The sequence below is a fragment of the Ambystoma mexicanum genome, chromosome 10 (genome assembly GCF_040938575.1).
Source record: "Ambystoma mexicanum isolate Mex_15411 chromosome 10, UKY_AmexF1_1, whole genome shotgun sequence".
Lineage (NCBI taxonomy): Eukaryota > Metazoa > Chordata > Amphibia > Caudata > Ambystomatidae > Ambystoma > Ambystoma mexicanum.
Window position 1 is genome coordinate 1579486196 of NC_090932.1, and position 19025 is coordinate 1579505220.

Here is a 19025-nt window from a genome sequence, read left to right on the forward strand (position 1 = left end):
GCTAACATTCACAATCCTATCTAGATGTGATGAGGCTAATGTTCCCAATTCTAAGTGTGGCACATTCTAACATTCAAGTTTCATCTAAGTGTGGCAGATGCTAATATTCACAATCCTATCTAGATGCGACGCAGTCTGATGTTTACAATTCTATCTAAGTGTCGGCATGCTAACATTCACAATCCTATCTAGATGCGACACAGTCTGATGTTTACAATTCTATCTAAGTGTCGGCATGCTAACATTCACAATCCTATCTAGATGCGACGCAGGCTAATGTTCACAATTCTAAGTGTGGCACATGCTAACATTCAGGTTTCATCTAGGTGTGGCGCTTGTTGACCTTGACAAGTATGTTAGTATGTAATGCAAGGCAACTTCTACAATCATGTCATGAATAGGTTCAGGCTGGTGGTCACACATCTTTCTAAGTATGCCTGGTGTAAGTCTATGGCAGTCTATGTTATGGCAAAGTAAGATAGAGAGGCGGGGGCTTTCTGAAGTAGAGTAATTGCTCTACACCCCACCCATGCCACACTAACAGTTTTTGTTGGTGTCTGTTAGCTGCTGGCTTCACTGTCTTCCCCGGCAGACACCTGCAGACACTCTCTACAGCTGCCAATGTAGGAGCCGCCCTTGGCTTTGGGGCCCTTAGCTGCAGGGGCGGCCAGGCAGGGGGTTGCCGGCCCCGCTGAGCTATATGCAGACAAAGTACCAATCAGAGGGCATGGGCTGTCCGGGAGGCGGGATAAGGACAGAGCTTGAATCTGGCTGTGGCGCACGCAGGAAAGCCGTGCTCCACATGTTTTTAAACCCCGTTGAGGTCCAAAATGGGGTGCTGGGTTCCGGGGTCCTGCAGGGGGACTCACCTTGGCCAGGGAAATCGAGGAATAAGGTATCATGCAGAGGAGACTCTGAGCCGTAGGCCTGGTGTTGTGGGATGTGGAGAGCACCAATCAGGGGGCAGGGGCCGTCCAGGTGGCGGGATAAGGCCAGAGCTTGAATCAGGCTGTGGCAGGCAGGAAAGCCGCGCTGCATGTGTTTTGTAAACCCCATTGAGCTCCAAAATGAGGTGCTGGGTGCCGGGGGCCTGCAGGGGGACTCACCTTGCCAAGGAAATCGAGGAATAAAGCATCATGCGGAGGAGACTCCAAGCCATAGGCCTGGTGTTGTGGGTTGTGGAGAGCACCAATCAGGGGGCAGGGGCCGTCCGGGAGGCAGGATAAGGCCAGAGCTTGAATCCGTCTGTGGCGCACAGGAAACCCACGCTCCACATGTTTTTTAACCCCCATTGAGGTCCAAAATGGGGTGCTGGGAGCCAAGGGCGTGCAGGGGGACTCACCTTGGCCAGGGAAATCGAGGAATAAGGCATCATGCGGAGGAGACTCCGAGCCGTAGGCCTGGTGTTGTGGGTTGTGGAGAGCACCAATCAGGGGGTAGGGGTCGTCCGGGAGGCGGGATAAGGCCAGAGCTTGAATCAGGCTGTGGTGCGCAGGAAAGCCACGCTCCACATGTTTCTTTAAACCCCATTGAGGTCCAAAATGGGATGCTGGGGGCCTGCAGGGGGACTCACCTTGGCCAGGGAAATCGAGGAATAAGGCATCATGCGGAGGAGACTCCGAGCCATAGGCCTGGTGTTGCGCGTTGTGGAGTGCTCCAATCAGGGGAAGGGGTCGTCCGGGAGGCTGGATAAGGCTAGAGCTTGAATCCGGCTGTGGCGCGCAGGAAAGCCGCGCTCCATGTGTTTTTTAAAACCCATTGAGGTCCGAAATGGGGTGTTGGGTGCCAGAAGCCTGCAGGGGGACTCACCTTGGCCAGGAAAATCGAGGAATAAGGCATCATGTGGAGGAGACTCAGAGCAGTAGGTCTGGTGTTGTGGGTTGTGGAGAGCACTAATCAGGGGGCAGTGGCCGTCGGGGAGGCGTTTAAGGCCAGAGCTTGAATCCGGCTGTGGCGCGAAGGAAAGCCGCGCTCCACGTGTTTTTTAAACCCCATTGAGGTCCAAAATGGGGTGCTGGGTGCCTGCAGCGGGACTCACCTTGGCCAGGGAAAACGAGGAATAAGGCATCATGTTGAGTGAGTGGTATAGTGGGTGAGGTAGGGTGTGGTTGTTGAAAAAGATAGGACGAAGGAGTGGAGAGCTGGAGTAACGTATGGCCGGTGGGAGGGCTGCTGAGTGAGGTCAAATGGGCCAGGAACTGGAGTAAAGTTGGGTAGGTAGGACACTGGATTGAGGTTGGTTGGCTGGTGTCTGGGTCAGGTAGTGTTGTGGGGGTTGTTGTCATGAGGTGGGGGGGCGAGGCACTGGGGTGAGGATAGGTGAGTGAATATTGAGTTGGAGTGGGTGCGTGTGGTCCTGGAGCAAGGTATGATCTGGGAATGCAGTGCTGGGGTTAGGTAGTGGAGTGAGGTAAAATAGGTGGTTGGATGCTGGATTTAGGTAGGATGGGTGGGTAGAATGATAGTATGAAGCTGGTTGGACGGGTGAGTTGATGGTTTGAGGCTGGGTGGCTGTGGGGGGAGAATGGGTGGGTGGTGCCAGGGTGCGGTAGGGCTGTGGGGTTTGTTGTGGTGAGGTACAGTGGGTGAGGTGCTGAGGTGAGAAAGGGTGGGTTAGTTTGTGAGCTTGAGTGGGTGGGTGGGGTCCTGGTGTCAGGTATGATATAGAATGAGATGCTGGGATTAGGTTGGGTGTTGGAATGAGGTAAAGTGGGTGGGACACTGGGTTCAGGTAGGATGGACAGGTGGGATGCTGGTGTGCTCTTAGAAAAATAGGGTGAGCTTATCGTGTGAGGCTGTGTGGCTGGGTGGCTGTGGGAGGACATGCTGGAATGAGGCTGGATGGGTGGTGTGCTGTTGTGAGACTGGATAGGGTGCTGGGGTTAGAATGCTAACGTCCACAATCCTATCTAGATGCGACGCAGTCTAATGTTCACAATTCTATCTATGTGTGGGATTGCTAACATTCACAATTCTATCTAGATGTGATGCAGGCTAATGTTCACAATTCTAACTGTGGCACATGCTAACATTCAAGATCCATCTAAGTGTGGCAGATTCTAACATTCACAATCATATCTAGATGCAACGCAGGCTGATGTTCACTATTCTATCTAGGTGTGGGCATGCTAACATTCACAATCCTATCTAGATGTGATGCAGGCTAATGTTCACAATTCTAAGTGTGGCTCATTCTAACATTCAATTTTCATCTAAGTGTGGCAGATGCTAACATTCACAATCCTATCTAGATGCGACGCAGTCTGATGTTTACAATTCTATCTAAGTGTCGGCATGCTAACATTCACAATCCTATCTAGATGCGACGCAGGCTAATGTTCACAATTCTAAGTGTGGCACATGCTAACATTCAAGTTTCATCTAGGTGTGGTGCTTGTTGACCTTGACAAGTATGTTAGTATGTAATACAAGGCAACTTCTACAATCATGTCATGAATAGGTTCAGGCTGGTTGTCACACATCTTTCTAAGTATGCCTGGTGTAAGTCTATGGCAGTCTATGTTATGGCAAAGTAAGATAGAGTGGCGGGGGCTTTCTGGAGTAGAGTAATTGCTCTACACCCCACCCATGCCACACTTACAGTTTTTGTTGGTGTCTGTTAGCTGCTGGCTTCACTGGCTTCCCCGGCAGACACCTGCAGACACTCTCTAGAGCTGCCAATGTAGGAGCCGCCCTTGGCTTTGGGGCCCTTAGCTGCAGGGGCTGCCAGGCAGAGGGTTGCTGGCCCTGCTGAGCTATATGCAGACAAAGTACCAATCAGGGGGCATGGGATGTCCGGGAGGCGGGATAAGGACAGAGCTTGAATCTGGCTGTGGCGCACGCAGGTAAGCCGTGCTCCAAATGTTTTTAAACCCCGTTGAGGTCCAAAATGGGGTGCTGGGTTCCGGGGGCCTGCAGGGGGACTCATCTTGGCCAGGGAAATCGAGGAATAAGACATCATGCAGAGGAGACTCTTATCCGTAGGCCTGGTGTTGTGGGTTGTGGAGAGCACCAATCAGGGGGAAGGGGCCGTCCAGATGGCGGGATAAGGCCAGAGCTTGAATCAGGCTGTGGCAGGCAGGAAAGCCGCGCTCCATGTGTTTTTTAAACCCCTTTGAGGTCCTCAATGGGGTGCTGGGTGCCGGTGGTCTGCAGGGGGACTCACCTTGGCCAGGGAAATCGAGGAATAAGGCATCATGCGGAGAAGACTCCGAGCCATAGGCCTGGTGTTGTGGGTTGTGTAGAGCACCAATCAGGGGGCAGGGGCTGTCCGGGAGGCGGGATAAGGCCAGAGCTTGAATCAGGCTGTGGCGCACATGAAAGCCACACTCCACGTGTTTTTTAAACCCCATTGAGCTCCAAAATGAGGTGCTGGGTGCCGGGGGCCTGCAAGGGGACTCACCTTGCCAAGGAAATCGAGGAACAAAGCATCATGCGTAGAAGACTCCGAGCCATAGGCCTGGTGTTGTGGGTTGTGGAGAGCACCAATCAGGGGGCAGGAGCCGTCCGGGAGGCAGGATAAGGCCAGAGCTTGAATCCATCTGTGGCGCACAGGAAACCCATGCTCCACATGTTTTTTAAACCCCATTGAGGTCCAAAATGGGGTGCTGGGAGCCAGGGGCGTGCAGGGGGACTCACCTTGGCCAGGGAAATCGAGGAATAAGGCATCATGCGGAGGCGACTCCGAGGCGTAGGCCTGGTGTTGTGGGTTGTGGAGAGCACCAATCAGGGGCTAGGGGGCGTCCGGGAGGCGGGATAAGGCCAGAGCTTGAATCAGGCTGTGGTGCGCAGGAAAGCCGCGCTCCACATGTTTCTTTAAACCCCATTGAGGTCCAAAATGGGGTGCTGGGGGCCTGCAGGGGGACTCACCTTGGCCAGGGAAATGGAGGAATAAGGCATCATGGGGAGGAGACTCCGAGTCATAGGCCTGGTGTTGTGCGTTGTGGAGAGCACCAATCAGGGGGAGGGGTCATCCGGGAGGCGGGATAAGGCCAGAGCTTGAATCCAGCTGTGGCGCGCAGGAAAGCCGCGCTCCATGTGTTTTTTAAACCCCATTGAGGTCCAAAATGGGGTGTTGGGTGCCAGGGCCTGCAGGGGGACTCACCTTGGCCAGGGAAATTGAAGAATAAGGCATCATGTGGAGGAGACTCAGAGCAGTAGGTCTGGTGTTGTGGGTTGTGGAGAGCACTAATCTGGGGGCAGTGGCCGCCCGGGAGGTGGATTAAGGCCAGAGCTTGAATCCGGCTGTGGCGCGCAGGAAAGCCGCGCTCCCGTGTTTTTTAAACCCCATTGAGGTCCAAACCCCATTGAGGTCCAAAATGTGGTGCTGGGTGCCTGCAGCGGGACTCACCTTGGCCATGGAAAACGAGGAATAAGGCATCATGTTGAGTGAGTATTATAGTGGGTGAAGTAGGGTGGGGTTGTTGAAAAAGATAGGACGAAGGAGTGGAGAGCTGGAGTAACGTATGGCGGGTGGGAGCACTGCTGAGTGAGGTCAAATGGGCCAGGAACTGGAGTAAAGTTGGGTAGGTAGGACACTGGATTCAGGTTGGTTGGCTGGTGTCTGGGTCAGGTAGTGTTGTGGGGGTTGTTGCCATGAGGTGGGGGGGCGAGGCACTGAGGTGAGGATAGGTGAGTGAATATTGAGTTGGAGTGGGTGCATGTGGTCCTGGAGCAAGGTATGATCTGGGAATGCAGTGCTGGGGTTAGGTAGTGGAGTGAGGTAAAATAGGTGGTTGGATGCTGGATTTAGGTAGGATGGGTGGGTATAATGATAGTATGAAGTTGGTTGGACGGGTGAGTTGATGGTGTGAGGCTGGGTGGCTGTGGGGGGAGAATGGGTGGGTGGTGCCAGGGTGCGGTAGGGCTGTGGGGGTTGTTGTGGTGAGGTACAGTGGGTGAGGTGCTGAGGTGAGAAAGGGTGGGTTAGTTTGTGAGCTTGAGTGGGTGGGTGGGGTCCTGGTGTCAGGTATGATATAAATTGAGATGCTGGGATTAGGTTGGGTGTTGGAATGAGGTAAAGTGGGCGGGACACTGGATTCAGGTAGGATGGACAGGTGGGATGCTGGTGTGCTCTTAGAAAAATAGGGTGAGCTTATCGTGTGAGGCTGTGTGGCTGGGTGGCTGGGGGAGGACATTCTGGAATGAGGCTGGGTGGGTGGCGTGCTGTTGTGAGACTGGATAGGGTGCTGGTGTTAGATTGTGTGGGGAAGGGGCTATGGCAAGCTTGCGTGGATGGAGTGAGGTGTGGTGCTTGGGTGGCATTCGGTCAGTGGGGTATTACGATGAAGGGCTAGGATGAGATTGGGTGGGTGTTGGGGCGAGGTGGTGAGGGTGGGGTAATGGGGTAAGGTTGTGAGGGTGAGATAATGGGGTGATATTTGGTGGGTGAAGCGTTGGGGGGAGGTGGTGCAGTTATGTTGGCTGGGTGAGAGGCTGGGTGAGGTGCTCTAGTGAAGTGGATAGAATGAGGTTAGTTGGTTGGGTGGAGAGAGGTGCTGGGGCGAGGTTGGGTGTCATACGATTTTAATGGGGGGGTAAATATGAGCTTGGAAGAAGTGGAAAACACTCTTGGACAGTCTCCAATATTCCTCTGCGTGCAACATAGACACAGAAAACAGTATTCTTACTGCCAATGCCAATGCTAGGGATAAGCATGCCACTAAAAATACTGCTCACCGCCACACAAGAAACTGCAGCAAAAGAACACGCAGAACATACATTTGCTTGCAACATTCCAACCCTCTCCATCTTTCCATAGCAAAGTTTCAAAACCAATGAGAATTGGTGGAGATGATGAAATGGGGTTGTTTAGGACAACGCTAGATTTGTATCTTACCATGGTTGGGGCATTGATGATGGTGAGGTTGTAGCCATACTGGAGGGTACCCCCAATGCCAGCAGCACATGCTGTCATCATCAAGACACGGGCCTGGAGCTGTGGAAGGAGACAGATAAAGAATATAAGTCCTATAGTATTCTGCTCCTTCACACCTGCATTGTTCCTTCAGCGTTCGGCACTTGAAGGGAGCCGCCATTGAAAAACACACCTCTACAAAGGGTGCTTTGTGTCTTCCTTAACTGTAACCAAACGTCTCATCACTGCAAGGAAGGAATGAGAGACAACCTTCCCGTACACAAACAATTCACAGTATTCATAAAATAACGACAACATGTTCTTTAATCTGCAGCAAAACCCAGGAAATCACACGAAGTTCACTCCCATGTGATGATGCACAAAGTAAGGAAATCACACAAAGTTAACTCCAATGTGATGATGCACAAAGTAAATTATTTAACAGTGGCGATGATCGACTTTACAAATGCATCAGCATGAAGTCAGACAGGTATAGCAGAAAGAAAAATGCAGTGTGGCAGCCTCTAAAGTGGCAATGGACGAAGTAGTTTAAAGGGGACGAACTGCGCAGACCTTCTTTCCTTGAATGAGCAAACCCTCTCTCCACACATCCTCGCAGGGCTTAATTTCTAACACCCGGGGTGCACTCTCCTAGCTTCCTGAATCCTAGTAAGTTTCCAGTTTGAAGAATCCCATCCCATTCCTAGTTTGAAGTCCCCCACCGTAAACGCAAAGTCAGTAGTCACTGACTTAGGGAACCCATGCATTGTACGCCTGTATCCCAAACCCGCTGCCTACCAGACACCAGCATAACTCAGCGTAGCATCAGGCGGACGAAGCTTAATGTGACGCGGCTAAATGATGCATATCCACTCCTGGTCATTCTCCCACTTTTAGCAGGAGGACAGAGAAGGGCATAATCAGTCGGTCATAATGTTCCTCCTGAATGACCCTTGTATGGAAACCATAAGATAGAGTGAATCACACGATCATCCTGGTTCACCACCTTTTCAGATAGGAGTCCGAGGTACAGCTCTGGACTGCTGTAGATCTTTCTTGAGCCTCTGCCCTGCAAACATGAGGACACACATCCACAGCATTACTAACACTGCAATGGCTCCCGGTCGAACAACACATTGGGCCTCATTACGAGTGCGGAAGTAAGTTACCGCCGCATTCTGAGGTCCCTTAGCGGGTCCCACTAAGGCCTGATGATAAAAAAACAGCCGTCCTTAGCGGGAGCCGCTAAGGGACCAGGTAGCTAATAACGGGCCCACTATTTGCGGGCCCGTTATTAGCTCCCTCCCAATTCCCATTGAGCTCTATGGGGGCTCGAATGGGAATGGGGAAGGGTTTTGTGAATGGGGACTTATTGGGTCCTCCAAGGTTGGAATGACCCGGTAAGTCACCATTCAGAGAACCCGAACCCAGACACGAGTTTGGAGGCAGCCATGGTGCTAGTAGCACCATGAATGCCTCCAAACTCGTAATGACCCCCATTGTCTCATCACAGGCCCTACTAAATGAAGGCTCCCTGCTTCCCAGAGAGAAACCAAACAAGTTGCCAAAAACGTCTGGAAATTCCCCCTACTCCCTAAAGGGAGTATAGAGCCCTGCTACTAATTGTCCTCTACCTGTGTTTTTCTCTTCATCTGTCTTCATGTGGAGACTAATGAAGAGGCTCAGACCAGGCTGTTGCCAGTTCAAGTTGCATGCTTAAAAGAAATGGTTCGGTCATAAATATTGTTGTCCCTATGGACATGTGCTTTTAATCTTAATTCGATCGATCGTACAAACATTTCATATGCATCTTACCTGAGTTTTCGTCTCATGAACACAAGCAAAATCAGGCAGCAGGGCGTGGCCATCTTGTGATAATCTTATCACTTGCCGCATTGCCCTGGGTGATCTGCGTTTGCGGCACTAAATCAGATCCCCCACCCCTGAGCATGACATCACCAAATCATTTATATTCTCTGCCTCTCTCCGTGACGTTGCTGGGCAGCTTGGCCAAACGCGCCCAGTCGTCACCTACGCGACTAGACGCGGAACCCGGAAAACAACACACATTATCTCACAGCGTGGCACGTCACAATTAGGAATATGAAACTGTACTTTAAGTGGAAACAACAAGACTGTACAATTAGTAAAGTACATTTATTTCACATTAAATGTTTCGATAAAAATCAGCGTGTGACCGAATCAATCAAAATAGAACTTTTTTTCTTTGCGGGACCGTGTACGGACAGATTGGACCTTGTCTGTCGTTTAATAAATCTGCAAATGTTTATCGTGAGTCACGCGCTGTTCCTTTTGGGTACACAGGGTGTTCGTTTTGGGTAATAAATCCGCAAATTTTTATCGTGAGTCACGCCCTGTTCCTTTTGGGTACACAGGGTGTTCGTTTTGGGTAATAAATCCGCAAATGTTTATCGGGAGTCACGCGCTGTTCCTTTTGGGTGCACAGGGTGTTCGTTTTGGGTAATCGAAGCACTTCGGTGCTTCAAATTGGCACTAGACCACCGTAAAGGTTGTTATGTTGCTCCTAATTGCCGGTACCACGTACGGACAGATTGGACCTTGTCTGTCGTCCCAAAATACAGTCAAGTAGATCCAGCGATTGACATGTAGCTGCAGCTGGCGGTTGAAGAAGCCATTGGTCAGGGTCTGGAATAGATGACAATCGCAGAACGGCATGATGTAACTGTTTGCAAAAGATAAAAATCGAAAAGTGTCTCAGTAGCCGATCTTTATTACAATTATTAATTTCCTTTATTAGCGCAGAGGTGACACAATGTGAACCGAGAGAATACAACGTGGAATATCAAAGTACTCTTCTATTTGCTTCCGCGGATAGTGCGAATGAAAATGTTGAGCTCTAAACGTTATGCGTAAACTGGGGCAATAATTCGAGGTGCAAAAACAATGTAATGATTTATTAGCGTTGAGCCAGGGAGAAACGAGTGGTGGTCTACATGCGTCTCGATGCTGGCCTGCCCCTGTTGCCCGGTAGATAGAAGTACTAGCACTTCATTGCAATATGCCAAACAGAACGAACAAGCACAATGTCACCCATCAGTAACGGTCAGCTATTCTTATTTCGATTAGATCTGGTATGAAATTGTCTAAAGAGAAACTTACATTATATTCGCAATTTCCATTCTCTAGGCGTAATGCAGACCGTGATGCAGATTCCTCCGTTCGTGTCAACGTTTTCTCATAAACTGAACTTACATGTAACTAGGTGCAGTTTCGGAATGGGCAACCTAATCATATCATACGTTATTACACCCCCCTTCAATTCAATCCCTTGCAGAATGGTCCCTGCCTCTCAAAGTCAAAAAACAATAGAACCTTATACTGTGCGAGGGACGCATGGGGCCTCACAGCTCCCAAGCCGAAATTCAAAGCTGGTGACCTTCACTCAAAATGAACGTACATTCTTACTTTGCAACATCCCGTGCCAACGCATCCATGATGGAATGAATTTTAAAACACAGGCTCAGGAAATAGGGGGCCGCTCGTTGTTTGTGGCGCTGCTCAGCTATAGGTGAAATTTGCCAATAGGGCCACCACTGCTTATTTCATGGCCTCCTACCCCACGGCCTGTTTTCACAGTCGGTACTTCTTGCGTGCCTAGAATGTTTTGTGGCCTATGTCTAATCCCTTTTGTAGGTCCAGCAGTTATTCAGCTTTTTGCGGAACTTTATTGCAAGTCAACTGCCAAAACCCAAATATTCTTACACACTGTTACCCATTGTTCATTAACACGAAAAATGAAGGTCCCTCAGTATCTCAACTAAACTGTGAAATGTGAAAGCAATCGTAATAATTGTAATATATTTTCAAGATAAAGGACTGAGAGTATAGATTTCAAAAGACAAAATGCATACTTTATTTATACAGATTATGGAAACATTTTTTTGCAAAAATAAAAACAGGCGGTAATCATTTCAACTGGGATTTGAATGATTTAACAAGCTCTGCTTTGGGTGGACATGGTACGCTGGCAATGTTTTGTGGCAATGTATGTGTGCTCTGAACAGATTTGTGCGCAATTCCCTGAGTATGCATCTCAATGACATTAACAATGAGATCTTTCACAAAATCGAATTCCATTTGATCATATACCGGCTTCACCACCCATTATTTGCTTCTTTTTGTAAAGGCCACATTGTAGCGAAGCATCCCTAAGTTTCCTGCAGTCCTAGATTGTTCCCGGCCTACATTCTCGTTATGCACTAATACCGCTAGTAAAGTCCTACATTTCATCCCCTGGATGCCAAAATGCAATCTCTTTGGCCTGTACTTTAGGCACATATTGTGGAACACCTCTAAATCTCCTGTGTGACAGAATTCTGTGAGTCCCTTCAGATCTCTTGATAGAGTTTTATCAAACACAATCTTCTCAAGGGCTTTGTGTGTAGGTGAAGATGGTATCAACCACTTCTTCTTCCGTGCCTGCTCTGGGGACAAAGGGCCATGTTCACATTCCTGGAAATGTTGGTTTTCTGTCCAGTGTTGAACGTTGGAACAGTGGTGCATCATTGAGCGCCATTTTTCCAGTAGAATTTCCACAGACCCATCACATGTTTTGGAGCTCCACCAAAGATGGTTGCTGAAAGACTGGGACCAATGGGAAATACTTTCAAAAGCTTTTTTTTTTCCCTGCAGCCGAGATTTTTTTATTAATTGATTTGGCAACATGCCATACATCAAATTTATGTTTAATATTTGGATACTGCTCTTGGCTATTGAAACATGTCTGTCCGTTGCTATGAGGTCGATTTGCATTCCCCTTAATTGTAGATCTTCCAATGATTTTATAAAACCAAGTTTCTCCATGACCACCGAGGATTTACATTGGGACACCTGCACGACCACTGAACTCACAATTTTCTTACTTTCCATGTCCTGAAGATGGAAGGTGCAGTACTTAGCAGAAAATCCGGGGCTGTCACACTGTCTATCGCCGGCTAGCCGGAACCGTTTGTCGGGGAATGTACTTTGAATAGCCAATTGTTCAATTTTCCAAGCTTCACTAATGGCAGGGAATAGATAATCACGTTGGCATTTGTAGTATTGCGTTTTAGAAATTAAATGTAGTCCCACAAACTGAAAGAAAATGCTTTATGTGACTTTTCACAGGTGGCATGTATTTTCAGGTTACTGCCTTGTGTTAGACGAGTCACGCTCACCAATGGCTTTCCACATATTTCCCCCCCACTGAATGCACACAGTTCAGCATCTTTATAATCTCCATCAAGCTGCTGTCGAACACTATGTATTTGGCCTCTTTTATTATACTGTCATCTGGAAACACTGTTGTTTCGGACTGAACCGTTGTGGACATATCAACCAAACCGGACATACTATAGTCAATATCTTTGTCTGTTTCGTCGGTCAATAGTGTTGATGCTTCAGTTTCTGTCATTTCAACATCTGTTACTTGACGATGGATAGGAGAAAACATCAATGTGGACTGTTTTTTGGGGGGCATTTTTTTGGCGGGTGTCGATTGTGTCAAGTGGTCATCGAGTAATGTAAAACTATCTTCTATAAATTTAATTGCGTCTTCCTCTGGCAGAGTGGGCGCATTGTAGGAATGGTCTAAGAACACTTTGCTGGAATCGCCAGTCTTATTAAATTCATTTTCTGGCTATTGGACATAGGCATCTCGAGTGTGAACTCGATGCGTCTCAATGAATAGTTCCTCCATGGTGAAAACAGTTTGGCAAGCAGCATCTGTCATTTGTATCCCTGTCTGTGTCTGCATAGTACGTACTTGATTGGGCAACTACAGGACAGATAGGAAAAGGGATGTTCAGTCTAAATCCAACATACAGTATTGCACAATTGACATAAAAAAGTATATAATGAGGGCCTTAGCACAAAACTTTTGCCAACAATAGAAAGTGTTTATAACTAACCTTATTTTTATTTCTTTTCTTTGAAACCTTCTTTACTCTAACATCAGCAAACAGGCGGACCGACTCTGATACACATTCCTCCGGTTCAATATACGGATCTTGTATACATCCCTACAAAAAATAGTATCCATTTAAAATAAGTCATTGGCATTACACATCTAATTAGACCGACATTCTTTTATTCGATGGTACTGTCAATGCGCATACCTCTGGCTCCGGAGCAACTATATGGTCTGTTTCCGGAACAACCACAATGGATAATGTAATTGTATCGGACGTTGCAGCATCTCCCTGAAACACAGTACTTGCATTAGTAAGGTCAAAAAGATAGGAAATGGGACAAAGACGACAAAGGTACATATCAACAGTAAAGTGGTAAAGAAACATTGTGCAATGCAATGATACGTTGCGAAAATATGAAAAGATTATCTCGTCCTATTGAGCTATGATGACCAATACCCCTGACACCGGATCTATTACGAGGGGTGTTCGGATTGTAGTGGACTCTTCAGCATCTCCCTGAAACACAGTACTTTCATTAATGAGGTCGAAAAGATTGGAAACGGGACACACAATTTGGAAAGACGACAAAGGTACTTATCAACAGTAAAGTGGTAAAGAAACATTGTGCAATGCAATGATATGTTGCGAAAATATGATCACAATATCTAGAATTCCGTACATAAAACCAGTCTGGAACAGAATAGCTAGGTAAGATTACCTGATACGCGCTCAAAGTGGTTGATGACTCCCGGCAACACGTGGATGTTTAATCTTGTTCCTTCATATTCAGTTGCTAGTAATGGAGTGGTTAAGGGAAAGTATTATTCGATTTAGAAATTCAAACATTACAAAATGCAATGTAAGGAGACTGAATACTAGAAAATTACACTTATTGAAATGCATAATATAGCATAGTTATCCGTCCCCATAAATCATTTTTCTATGTGGGTTCTACAAAACAAGGACTGATGTTTAGCAAAAAAGTCATTATTTCAGCAGCTATTTAATCACATAAGTATGCAAAGTACTATAAGTGGCATTTACACCGAAAATACAGTCGTAAAGCTAAATCCTGCACCGTGACTCACCTGTGGCAGCATTTTCACGAGTAAAGTCGGAATAGCGTTTGGGAGCAATTTTCGAGTTGCTCTCGGTGGATTCCTCTTTGTGTACAAGGATGTGTCGTACATATCTGGTGAGAAGTGCAGGCTGCAGATGTGGTATCGATGACCCCTCTTGTCCACCAAGACTTGGTTGACTCTACTTTCAAGTTCTTCCAGTGGATTTCCGCAACTTCTAACCCATTCTCTCATTCGATCAACAGTCTTAGGGAATACATGCATTGTAATGCCTTCGGATTTGTCATGGGTCTTCAAAGGGCAACCGAAAATAGAACATGCAGGCATTGTTGTAAATTCTGCAAAATAAGGGTCAACATTAATAGAAAATAATTTTGCATAAGCATGTGAGAAAGAATGAATTGGACCATACATTGTTCGATGCATGCTTTGTTTTGGGCAACACAGCAAAACCAGTGCAGTGTGTGCGGCTGTATAATAGGATAAATTTCACAAACGATTCATTGATGTGTTGAAAATCAGAACATGTTACTTGTCACTTGAATGTTCTATCATGCACGAAAATGAAACATGCTTATACTATAGGCACGGTCCGCGAAGGATGCAATACGATTCCAATTGACAATGATAAAAATTGATATACCAATAACATAACAAAAGAAACTCAAGTCAATAACAATGATACAAATTAACATAGCACTACGGAGTTAGATACTTCAGAATAGATATAAATTTACAAATGAAGGAGATATGATTAGGATACATGTCCTTACCTTGACCAACAAACAGTTGGATTCAGCAAGCAGAGTAATTAGTGGCAGGAGAACAGGGACATGTTCACAGGTAGCACACTGACGATTTCACTCGAAGCTTCACAGAGTAGCACGTTCACGAGTTGACTTTCAGTGCTCAAGGAAGTTCTCATGGTAAATATCCAGTGGTTTATAAAGAATAACAAAAAGGGGTGTGTTTGTGAATGAATGACGTGTATATGTCATGGCATTATGTACATTGCAGGGGCGCGGCCTGCTTCAGGGAAGGCCTACCTGGAGACACGGGGTCTGAGGAGGCCATGTGAGCAATGGAAACTGGGCGTTGGATATCTTTTGAAGTGTATATGCTGTTTGGCACCTTGGTCGTTTGCGCTCCTGACAGCCCCCCATGGCAGCGCACATCCACTGGCGCGAACTGCCTTTGATAGTGGGGGGTGGGATGGATGGGACGGGAGGCGTGCAGACAAGGCACCGGAACACTGCTGAATGGAGCCACACTTATGTGGATTTCAGGGGCACGGTCTGCTTCAGGGAAGCCTGCCTGGAGACTCAGTGTCTGAGGAGGCCAAGTGAACAATGGCCCCTGGGCGTAAGATAGCTTTTGAAGTGTACATGTTGTTTGGCACCTTGGCCCTTCGCGCCCCTGACAGCCCCCCATGGCAGCGCACATCCATTAGCGCGAACTGCCTTTGATAGTGGAGGGTGGGATGGATGGGCCGGGAGGCGTGCAGAAAAGGCACCGGAACACTGCTGAATGGAGACACACTTATGTGGATTGCAGAGGTACGGTCTGCTTCAGGGGAGCCTGTCTGGAGACACGGGGTCTGAGGAGGCCATTTGAACAATGGCCCCTGGGTGTAACAAAGCTTTTGAAGTGTACATGTTGTTTGGCACCTTGGCCCTTCACGCCCTTGACAGCCCTCCATGTCAGAGCACATCTACTGGCGCGAAAAGCCTTTGATAGTGGAGGGGGGATGGATTAGCCGGGAGCGTGCAGACAAGGCACCGGAACACTGCTTATTGGAGACACACTTATGTGGATTGCAGGGGCATGATCTGCTTCAGGGGAGCCTGTCTGGAGACACGGGGTCTGAGGAGGCCATGTGAACAATGGCCCCGGGCGTAAGATAGCTTTTGAAGTGTACAAGTTGTATGGCACCTTGGGCCTTCGCACCCCTGACAGCCCCCCATGGCAGCGCACATCCAGTAGCGCAAACTGCCTTTGATAGTGGGGGGTGGGATGGATGTGCTGGGGGCGTGCAGACAAGGCACCGGAACACTGCTGAATTGAGACACACTTGATTCACTTAAAAACTGAAACAACCATAGATAAAAAATATGTTGTGTTTTATTTGGTTTCTTATTTTGATGGCACAAAAACACTATACATTGTAAAGGTTTAGTTGCAGCTCGGCGAGGGAAAATCCCCTGTACTGACCACTGTCGCTGGGGAAAGTTTGTCTAATGGCACCAATGAAACAGGCGGGTATTAATCGTCAAACGCGGTGTACAAGCCTCCCATGAGGCCACCATGTGTACGAATGATAGGCCACCAGCCGGTACCACCTATGAAACAAAAAGATACAATCTGTTTTTAAATGACCAAGATAAGTGTATTAAACCTTAGTTGTCAATGACAATAATTGTATACAATGGCATTTTTGCCAGGACAAATGCTAACTAGACACTGTACAACATTGAACGACTTTTATGTGACTATTACTAGAGAATTGCAAGACTAAATGGATATGACAATGATATCTTGAAGTTACGAGAATATAGGGGACAACCGTGAAATAGTAGTGGCCTAACTGACATTACAACCAGACTACACTTACTCGTTGCTTGGATTACGAGGGCAATCTGTTGCGCAAAGTTCGTGCATAAGCACCATCAAAATCCTCAACACGGACCGTGTGACACAGACTGTGAAGTCTGGCAGCTCGGTAACGTATTGCGGCTGTGGATCGCCTTGCGATATGTAGGACAAGCATCCAGAGTTTTCTCGGCAGCAGCAGTTCTCCACCTCGGTTGGCATGAGCGCGCACCGATTGCAGGTACACCAGGTGGAAACACCGTCCATGCGACTAGGCCCAGGCTCTTCATCTGTTGAAACGTCCGCTCAACTGTTGTCCAAATCCCCATCGTCTACAGAGCCTGCTCTTTCCAGTTATTCCTCCTCGGAATACTCGGGCTCGTACAGGTAGGGCATTATTGTTGCCATTGTGTGGTAAAGAAACAAAAATAAATAACAGCGATGGTACTGGTATCTGTTCACACGGGCTACAAGCAACTAAGGTAGCTGACCAGAGCACAGAAACAAGTCACAGAATAATCAAAGAAATACAGCAAATGGAATGGAAAAGAAAATCTGCTGTTGTGTGTAGTGAAACGCTCTGTTTATACTTGTCGAGGAAAGAGGCTTCCTGCCGTTTCCATGGCGACACATCAGTAGCTAAGGCGTAGAGAATGTTGACACAAGACGTGCTTTGGCGTTGTGAAATGGGCGGTACGCATCTAGTGATGTCAGGATCAGGGGCGGGGGATATGATTTAGTGCCGCAAACGCAGGTCACCCAGGGCGATGCGGAAAGTGATAAGATTATCACAAAATGGCCGCACCCTGCTGCCTGATTTTGCTTGTGTTCAAGAGACGAAAACTCGGGCAAGGTGCATAGGAAATGTTTGTACGATCGATCGAATTATGGTTAAAACCACATGGCCAAACCATGTGGACAATAATATTTTCTGACCGAACCATTCCTTTAAGAAAGGTAAGAAAAGAGTCAGAGGAGGTTGTGCTGTTGCAAACCTCAAACCCCAGATTACCCCCTACCTTTCGTTTACCATGGATGGCTATGCTGTAGCAGGCTGGGTGGTCTTTCCTAACCCCCCATTACTATACAAACTGTGCTGTTGCAGGCCCAAGAAAGGGAAAATCTTAAAGTTCACATTATATGTGGTCATGCGATTGCAGGCTTTAACTTGCAAACATTTTTGTACCTCTGAGTCATACTATTGTGGACGCCAGGTGTCTTGAAAATTAAAAAGAGACGATTGTAAACTATTGCCACACCACATAATCTCTGCCGATTCCTGGAGTGCAAATCTTAACTTTAAATCATTTCATTCCTGGTGGTAGTCTCCACCCATGGCAAACCGGTCAACGGTTTAATATATAAAACAAAGAAGGCACAGTGTGTTAGGGTCACGCTATTGCGGATACTGTTTGGACATGTACTTCTTTTATAAAGATTAAATGGGCTCTGAGTGCATTTGCCCTTAGGTCCTAGCTGTGGTCAAAGAATGCATCACAGGCCTAAGAAACTGACTTCTCCGGTGAATGCTGTGAGGAGTTTACATGCAGGTAAAAGGTTATTCCACTGTAAATGTTCAAGCACATATTGTGAATTGAATGTAATGAGCTGTGTTCGGACACAGTGTTTTTCTCTGATTATAATACATTCAGGTCATGAATGCTGCCACCTGGTTTTGAAGCAGTAACAGACACAGACAGGTGTATTGACATGCTTAATGATTTACAGATGGAGTCTGGTCCAGCAGCAATACCTTTATTACAAAAAAACGAAACATCAATTAACTTCACAGCCATCAAGCACCTTGTCTCGGGTTAACATATCCTTCTCATTGTCACTGTACAGAAATAATGGGATTAGTATTTTAGGCTTAGATATTCTCCCTGATTGTTTTTCCTTTAAGACTATTATATTTATGCTATTGCTTATACTGCTTTTAGGATTACATATTTTTGTTTACATTTTCTACTATGAGACCTTGAATTGTGTACCCTAATTTGTTATCTGGTCTTCTTTATGCCTCTCATAGACCAGTAGCATATTTATTGTATGCGATTGATGCCTAGCATGATTGCTTCTTTTTTTTGTAATTGCTTATTTGCTCTTTTGCCTGTTCTACTGATACATCATTCACCATACCCTTTTCTATCTTTACACCATCATAGCTTTTTCTATCTTTGCACAAACAACCCATATATATTTATAGCAGTGGTAGGGGGCAGGAGCACAGTGACGAATCCAGAGCTGTGAGTAATGGCACAGGACGAATGAATGCATCAAGCACAATCTTCCATGTTTGAAGACAGGTTTACTGCATAGCTGCTACAAAGTAACTGATGTTTCGCTGCATCCACAGTTTAGTCAGGATTTCAGATTTGCAGAAGACATAGAAAAGGGACTGCATTTATACTGTTATTAGTACACACACATTAGACATAAAAACAGGACAAAACTCAAACTAAAGTAGTCATCACAAAAACCAACGTGATTAGGTGACTCTTTCTTAATGCTATATTAAATGTGCAAAATACAAAATAAAGTGCAAAAAAGCTTTAAAGTGCAAGAAAC

At 46.9% G+C, this 19025-nt stretch overlaps 1 protein-coding gene across 2 annotated transcripts in view; it reads right to left on the bottom strand.

Annotated features, from left to right (window-relative positions):
- SLC2A11 (solute carrier family 2 member 11) overlaps nucleotides 1-19025 on the bottom strand; it is a 539079-nt gene that overhangs the window by 407145 nt on the left and 112909 nt on the right. For both annotated transcript variants that reach the window (XM_069619918.1, XM_069619919.1), the window contains exon 2: nucleotides 6839-6937. In XM_069619918.1, coding sequence (XP_069476019.1) covers nucleotides 6839-6937 — 99 coding nt within the window. The remainder of the gene's footprint in view (nucleotides 1-6838; nucleotides 6938-19025) is intronic.